An 8748-nucleotide genomic window follows, 5' to 3' on the forward strand; every position below is an offset into this window, starting at 1 on the left:
GTGAGAAGCTCGGTCTCGTCTGCTCGGCTGAATGAGATGAACAGAGAGGTGTTGCCTGCGGAGGGAAAGCCCGACCTCGCCGTCACGGGGCAGCACTGGCGACTCTCTTCTACGGGAAGTAGCCAAGGTTTGTCCAGGAAGCTGCTGGATTTGTCGCTGGGTGCTTGTTTGAAAGAAAGTGGCTTCGGCGGTCTGACAGGCTGTTACCATTTTAGTACGGTGGGAATTTTCACCCGACTGGAAGGTTCGTGGAGAAGGGAAAGTAATGTTTATTTTCGGACGGATGCGTGTCAATTTGTGACCCTAAGCAGGGTCATCGGGTCCTTTCTAAACCCTGACGAAGACCAAAAATGACCCCGATGAAGCCACGGGCCGACAACAGGGGGAGGATTCTGAAATCGTTGCGGGAGACTTGACTCTTTAAGGGAGTTTACTTTCTAAAAGGGAAGTTACACATCTAATCGTCTGATTCTAGTTCTGCAACTCACCAGCCAGTGAACCAAATGGACGCGTCACTATTTGTGCACCTGAATGATTCCTCGTTTGTGGGGAATAATTACAAACAGCTATAATCAGACGAATAAATCACACATAAAAAATCCAAATTAAATGTAGAGATGTCCGGTCAGAAATCTGTAAGATGCCGAGCATTTCAAATCTTTACAAGGTGAAGCTACTGAGGGAACTGACTGATCGATTTACCTGTGTGAAGGTGAAGTAGCTCAACGCCTTAGGCAACACCGCCATCGTGTGGACAGACAGTGCAACGGCAGCAGCTTCACAACCATCAGGGCACCTCAGAGGTCAAAGGTCAGAGTCAGACGACACAACTGTGGCCGCCGGGCCCCATCTTCGTCAGCCTTTCCACTGGATCTGATCAGATGCAGCATCTCAGTGGTTAAACCGTCCAACAGAGCAGACGCTCATTTTATTGTAAATCTGATTTTTTACGCGGTTTCTTCATTTCACTTTGGACAAAATGGTTTACATCAAATATTTGATACAACCTGAAAAGTTTATTTTTTCCCCTCAATGAAAATATGTTAAAGAAATAAACCTAAATATTTTTAGACGGTGCAAATTGTTTTAACCTTCGCTTTCTGCTTTTTATACATTTCAGTTTTTAAGCCTCGTTATTTTTGCATAACATTTGAGGGTTCTTTTGTTTATTTTTTCTCAAGGTTTGCTTTCCAACATATTTTCCCTCTGAATGCTACAACTTCATTCTCAACATCTACAGCTTTTCCTCAAAAAGCAGCCGTACATCGTCGTACTATGTTCAGCAACCAGTCAGAGGAGATGGTACAAATGCTCAAATCTGAGTTTCAACATTTCAAACTGGTCAGACCCAGTCAGTCAGTAGTTGTTCACTTATTCATTTGTGACTCTTTTTGCTAAAACGTTTGACTTAATTCTCAAACTTTTCCACTCAAACTACCCAGTTCAGAAAAAAATCCCAGTCTGCTGTCGTTCTGCGAGGTGTGTTCAGAACCAGAAAAGACTGAGAACAAAGCCACTGTTACAGATATTACAGTAAGAATTTGGTGTCGAGGTAAAAAAAACAAACAAAAAAACAATTGGAACAGCTCTTCTTCTATAATAGAAGTTTTATTATTTCCCGCACAAAGTGAAAAAACTGTTTTAGTAGAAGGTGTTTGGTCTCTTCGTGGTGAAGCGGGGTTTGTGCTGGCGACGCAGGACCCTGTGGGGCAGGGGGAACTTGATCTTGGAGTCCTGCAGGAGGAGGCAGAGGAAATTATCTTCAGTTTACAGGTAGCGTAGATGCGATCAAGGTCATTTCAAATACTCAGAAAATCCTCAGCTATTAAATCATGTCGCCAGTTTCAGAACCGCCAGGTTTGAAGACGGAAGCTGGAAATCTGGAAGAGGAATCTGGCTTTTTGTCTGGCGGGTTTTTAAACTGGAGCTGACAACCGTGGAGGCAGTCCAGAGAGAGACCCGCCACACCTTCAGAAAATACAGACCAGCGTGCGGAGACTTACGTGGAACTGCTTGATGGCAGGTCTGCGACACTTGTTGGCGGCGATGACCTGCACCTTCATGATCTGGATGGAGTGGGCGCGAGCACGATGGCGAGCTCCCATATCACGATCTGAAACACAAGGACTTCCTTACACGACTGGACCGACGAGAGTTTACGTGCATATTTACAAATCGGGCGGGCTACACTTTGCCTCCCTTCATCCTTCCAACACACGAGAGTTGAAAATGACGAAAACAGCGCACGAGACACGGAGGTCAACACGAAACCAAACGCTCCTTTCTCTGCTCTTCATCTCATTGTGGTTACTTCATAAAACAAAAGAAGGAGAAAGAAAGGATCTCATATGACCTCAGCCACTCCGTGTCCTCACACAGATTTCACAAAGTGTTGAATGACGACCCAATCATCATTTTAGCACAGAAAAGATGAGGATTTGTTGCTTTTCAAACTGAATCTTTGGGTTTTGCACCGATGGTGTGAAGACGTGGCCTTTGGCCTTTTTTCACTATGTTCTGGAATTTTGTGGACAAAACAACTTAAAAAAAACAAAACAATCAGCAGATGAATCAATAATGAAAGTAACAGTTGCAGGCCTAAATTTTGTAAGATTATTATTATCATCATCATTCAGCTATTCTGTAGAGTCCTATGATTTTCTTACAGCCCGGGGGAAATGGGGGTTTGGAACCTGAAACCTGCACGTCTTTGGGTTGGGTGCATGTAATCAATACGAATCAAAAAGTCAATACTCAGATGTAGGGACATCTGTATACGACCACAGAAAACCCCAAATTCTGTGCACGATTTAGCAGAAACTGACACAGCTCCAGGAACTGCCCTCACTGTCTCCGTGTTCCCGTCTCTGGCTCGTTACTTCGATAAACCCCCTGAAGAAAATGCCCGCACCGAAAAAAGCGCCAGGCTTTACGGCGTCTACTGCATTTCACCTGCAGCCTGATACCTGTAGCGCGTGGCACCGTTACTAATCTGCCAACGGGACCACACACACCTTGCTACTGGCAAGTCAACTTTACCGTGTGCTGACGGTAAAGTTAGTGACAGGAGCAGTCGACACGAGGCAAGTAACGCTACGCCAAGTCCTCCCAGTTGAGGGCAGTGGTCGAAGCCAGGAGCTGATGATGAAATGACTGAAAGTTCTAAACTCAGGAGGATGAAACCGAGTCAGGAACCTGTCATTTTAGTGAAAGGTGATCCTCCTCCGTCACTGGCTAAACAGTTGCCCTGTGTTCTTGTGTAGAAACTGAAATACTTTTTGGAAACAATCTCAGCTGAATCACATCATACAGAATCAGCTCTGAATCAGTGTGCTTCATCTTTAAACTTTTTGTATTGATTATGGATCACGTATCTGGACACGTCGGGGAGAAGGAAGAGCTCGAGCTCGACTCAGCTGGAAGTCGGGATATTTCCGTCTCTGCTGCCTCACATTTGACCATCATTTTACTCTGTGCCTTGTTAGTCCCCAGACGTTACGAAGTACGTTACTAAAATCACCGGAATCCAGATGTTGCACAGTCAGTCGTCCCCATAGTTGTTGCGTATACTCACAGCACTGAGTGACGGCTCCGGAGGTGGTCAGGTCTCTGTACTCTCTGTACATGTTGTGGGTGCCGCTGCGAGAGTCGTAACGCAGCCAGATACCGAAGTTCTTCACCTTCAGAGGCGTCTTCTCATGGACCTGACCAAATTCAACGAGAACAGCAGACCGTTAGACATTCGCAGGTCAATTATTTCACTTATTTGAACACGAGTAAAAACAACCAAAGGGTGTTTTTCTTCTGACTTAAAACCACAAATCATAACATCTGCAACAGAGACCACAAGACTTCCAGAGTCCGCCTGGTCTGCAAACTGGACTCTGCTCTCAAGACCTATTATAATTCATGTCAACATGGATGTAACCACATAATAGAAAATAATTAAAACCCAACAAGCCTCTAGTCATGTAAGTTAGACGTCTAAGTCTTGTTTAGTCTTATTTCTCAACCAACACGACGTGAGGACACTCGGCTGAGGTTGGAGCTGAAACAATTGGTCCAAAAATAGCAAAAATAATCAGCTGTTTGATAACAGACATGGCTTGTTTAAAATAAATAAATAAATAAAAATAACTGAAAGATGAACCAATACTGAAAATAGCTCCCAGCTGCAGCCTTAGTTTAGGGTTTGATATTAATATCAATATCAAAAGCCTCAAAGCTGGGGTAGCCTAAGTGAAGGGAAAGTGTTGATGCACAAACAACATTTACCCTCGTGTTTTAACCTTCAGCTGTTATTCTTTGTAAACCAACAAACCCTGCACACACTGCAGCCTGCATCTACTGCCAATGGCAATACCATTAAGAAGCATTTAGAAAAACACGTAAACGGGTTGGTTACAGGGTCGGGACTTCAATAGACCGTGAAGCGGTTGATCCGAGGGCTCGTCTCACGGCACGTTTCATCTCCTTGAAGCCCAGGCCCCTCGCGGACTTGACATGACGACCGAAAACACTAGACTTTAAACATAACCTAAGTCCGTGAGGGGCCGGAAATCTGGATCCAGCCGCACTGTCCAGTCCTAATGCTCATGGTAAACACACAGTCTCGCCACTTTAACCTGCGTACTGGACTCAAAGGACCTAAAGACATTTGGCACGTTCAATGTAGCACCTCCAGATTTTAAAGTCCGGTTTGTGCCGCTCATCTACAGACACCTACCAGGCCACAGTAGACTGTCTCTCCAGAAGCCTTCTTCATCTTCCTCAGCTGGGAGACAAAGTACCAGAAGCGGGACTTGGCCACGACGTGGTTGGGGGCGAAGATCCTCATGCGGTACAGAGGAGGAGCGGGGTTCTTGGCAGAGGGCAGCAGGCGCCCAATGACTTTGTACTCCCTAAGCTGGGCGCGGAAAAAAACAACATCTGTTAGGATACACGTGCAAAAGTGCACATAATGAGGCATTTACGGTCAGATTTGTTGAACCTTGAATTCACTTTCAACGGCACTGCAGCTTCAGAGAAAGGCGACAAGGATCGGTTTTCTGTCTGCACACCAGACAAAATCATACCACTGAAATGATATGACCTTTGGGTTTGGGTGCAAATGTAGTGACGTTAATACAGAACTTTATACCTTTCTGTTAAATCCTAGGTGGATTTAGAGAAGACTTCTCTTTAACAAGGTACATGTTAGCACTTAAAGTGTTACATTTCTATTATTCTTATACTTTCCAGAAGCGTTGACAACATATTTTAATGGGAGTAAAATATGATCTAATGTAGAATCCGTACTCCTCCTATAAAGAGGGAATTAACTTTGTTTTAACAAGAAGTTTAGTCACTGTTATTTTACAAACTGCATATGCTGCACTTTGGCTACCACCTCCTCTCTCTCCTTTTCTTCCTCACTCCGCGGTACGTTCTGTGTTTTGCTCTATGTAGTTTTAAACAAATATAAAAAGTGTTGATGTTTTTACATTCTGGAGCTGAATCTTAATTTAATTTCACGCATAAATCTAGAGCTGCAACAATTAATCCATTATTCAATCTACACCTATTAAATAAGCGATTAGTCGATTTATTAATTTCGGCAAGTAACAAGGCCAAATACTTGCAGGTTCCAGTTTCTCAAATGTCAGGATGCAAAGCTTCTCTCTCTGATAGATGAACTTTGGCTTTTGGACTGGTGGTCGAATGAAACAAATGATCCAAACTGATCACTGTGGGTTTTGAGGAATATCAACTGGTGTTTTTCACCATTTTCACCAAAGAAAAAATTAATTCAAGAAAGTAATCAGGCAGATTAATCGATTAAAATAAACCCTTGTTAGTTGCAGCCCCATATAAATCTCACACACAGCGTAGAGACCAGAGCATTTATACTGACACCAGAGCTGCATCTATTCAGTGCTTAGTCAAATCAAGAAAATTAATCAACTACTTTGAATATCAATGAATTGCTTTGGTCGATTTTCAATTAAAAATGACTCCGATTTGATGACTGTGGTTCCCCCAGTGTCAGTAACACATGATAGTCAACTGAACCTGAGTCTTTGACTGTTGGTCGAACTATAGAAGCTTTCTGAAGACGCCACGTTGGACTCTGGGGAAAACATGTTCACTTGTCACTGTTATGCAGACTTGACAAGTCGATTGAGAAAATAGTAAGCAGATTAATCGATAATGAGAATAGTGATTAGTTGAAGCCCTGTTCGAGACACTCTGGACACCTCCTCTCTACAGTTTCAGACATGTGGGCTTATGCATGGCTTATCAAATGTAACGTCTTACAGAAAGAATATTTTTTCATTGCTTCTCGCATGAACCGTTGAATTATTTTGTGATATTCGTGAGATCTATGGTCTCGTGTCCTAGACATTCCCCTGGAAATGCACAGGGAGGATTTATGTTGTTTCAAAGCTTCACAGTGTGGAGCAGAAACGGTCCCGGGGTGTACACCACACTTTATGCAGAATTAACCTGAACACAAAGGGGGTTTGTTTACGACCGAATTATCTGCGTTTGGCTTTTTGTTAAACCAGGTGTTCTGCAAAAACAAGTAACCCCCCCTCCCCAACAAAAATACATGAGCCGCACAGCTGGGGTGGTGTTTCAGCCTTTCTACGCCTTTAACGCGTTGGACTTTAGAAACGACAGTGAAATAAATAGCAAGCATTTAAAAACACGGCCATCATGCCGAGATAAAAACCCACCACATTTAGCACCACATTAGCGGCTAACGTTAGCTACGTGTCCTGCCACGCGATGCGCGTAGCGGACCGTTTTAGCACGATTACTAGTCAAGTCGGGATCTTTCGGGAAAGCCGGCTCGTCTTTAACTGGAGGTGAATATCTGCCGTTTCACACCGGACCCACGAGGACACACGCCGTCCGGTCTCCAGCCACAGCCGTCCACATGGTACCGCGGACGCCATGTTGTAGCCGCCAAAGCATCGGCGAGAAAACGCTTTATATTATCGCTCTAACGTCGACTTTTTAGACGCATTAATGCAGAAATCGGAAGAATATAACCTTATATTACTACACCTGTTCATTCTGGTCGTGTATTGCGACCTGATATGGTTAAATAAAGGGTTTTACGTACTGTGCCAGACGCCTTCATGGTGTCTCTCGCTCACTGCCACAGTAAAAGAGGAAGCAGAAGGGCGGAGACTGCGCATGTCAAAAGGACGGAGGGGCCGGGGGAGGGAGGGCAGCACCGGGAGGAGGGAGGAGGGAGGACCCGGACCCGGACCCGGAGCCGTTACGGAAGCCTTCAGCCGGATCGAAGACGGTTTCAGACACTTCGTCCATACGATAACAACGCGTACATGCTAGCGCATAATATGTGTTTTAAAGAGCTTACGGTTTAAATGCTTCGGTGTTGCAGGGTCACCACTCGGCGGCTGTCTTCCGGTACGTCTTACCGGAAAGATGCGGTAATGAGTGCCGTTGTGAAACAGGAGTCACCGTTAGACATCACGGCGAAAAGGCGCTAAGGCTGTTTAAAACCTCTGTTCACCGGATAAACGTTTGTGAAAACAGAAAAAAAGTCTTAATTTTGATCTAGTCCAGGTTTTTTTTTTCTTTTTTTGTTTTAACTCTGTCAGAAGGAGAAAACGCTGTTAAATGATCCATATTTCCAGTTTCCACAAATAATTGTAATATCAGTTTGCTGCAGGGGTTGAATTTACTTTCCACTTCAAAAATCAACTAAATATGTAATTTGCCCTTTTAAGTCTTTTTTTTGGGACTTTCGTTTCTTTTTTCCTCTCTTTTTATTTAACGGTCATTTAAATGATCTGAGAAGTTTAATAGGGAAATCCCTCTTTGGTAAAACAGACTTAAGCTTTAACAGTGCCTTGTATTCCTTACCATTGTTTTATGTGAAGTCTTGATCTGAAGCCTAACTACTAACCACACCTGCCAGATAAATGTAGCGGAGTCGCGGCCAGATTAACCTCCCGTGGGACCCCGGGGGCCCACTGACCCTCACTGTACGTGTCACTTTTTTTTTTATTCCCCCAGACACACAGAAACCAACCAGTGCGCTGAAATGATTAGCCGATTAATCAATTTGTTGATCGACAGAAAATTAACTTTCAATTTTGATAACTAATAAATTGTTCAGATCTTTTTTTCTAAGGCCAAACTTGCAAAAATTGACCGGAAATAACTTCTCAAATGTGAATATTTTCTAATTTTCTGATTTGTATGATACTAACCTGAATAGTTTTTTTGTTTCCGACTGTTGGTCGGAAAAAACAAGACGCCTGAAGACGTCACCTTGGCCTTTGTTTGAACCATTAATTAATTATTCGCTAACATGGAAGTATTTGTAAAACTAATAAATAGGTCATGAAAATAATGGTTATTGCGACTCCACAGTAGAAGAAGAAGAATGATAATAATAATAATACTTTCCCCCTGGTTTTCAGTGTGTTGATTACTTTAAATAAAACACACTGTATTTAGAAATATACACATATACACATGAGCACAATAAAAATAGTGAAATAATAATAGTCTTAAAACAAACAAGCAGCCAAAAACAAAAAAAAACTGTCTGCACGCCAGTGGTTTGGATTCATAACCGGTACAAACAGCTGATACACAGTGAACCTGGGGCTTTTGATCCAGCTTTGAGACCAGAAAAGTAAAAATATTTCCCCCTGAAATAAAGTAGCAGAAAATACAAATAATCAAGTACAGTTACCTCAAAACTGCGCCTCGGAGTTACTC

The 8748-nt window shown here is 43.2% G+C and overlaps 1 protein-coding gene and 1 non-coding gene across 2 annotated transcripts; both read right to left on the minus strand.

Annotated features, from left to right (window-relative positions):
- Nucleotides 1–1575: 1575 nt before the first annotated feature.
- Nucleotides 1576–7231, minus strand: rpl18a (ribosomal protein L18a). The gene is made up of 5 exons (XM_040152633.1): nucleotides 7112–7231; nucleotides 4727–4906; nucleotides 3575–3704; nucleotides 2004–2113; nucleotides 1576–1734 (listed from the first exon to the last, which is right to left on the minus strand). The coding sequence occupies exons 1-5, from the start codon at nucleotides 7127–7129 to the stop codon at nucleotides 1642–1644; spliced, it is 531 nt and encodes a 176-aa protein (XP_040008567.1). The 5' UTR covers nucleotides 7130–7231; the 3' UTR covers nucleotides 1576–1641.
- LOC120804320 lies at nucleotides 4980–5111 on the minus strand. Its single transcript, XR_005709433.1, has one exon. It is a non-coding gene; the product is annotated as a small nucleolar RNA SNORA68 (small nucleolar RNA).
- Nucleotides 7232–8748: the final 1517 nt, after the last annotated feature.

The sequence above is a fragment of the Xiphias gladius genome, chromosome 2 (genome assembly GCF_016859285.1).
Source record: "Xiphias gladius isolate SHS-SW01 ecotype Sanya breed wild chromosome 2, ASM1685928v1, whole genome shotgun sequence".
Lineage (NCBI taxonomy): Eukaryota > Metazoa > Chordata > Actinopteri > Istiophoriformes > Xiphiidae > Xiphias > Xiphias gladius.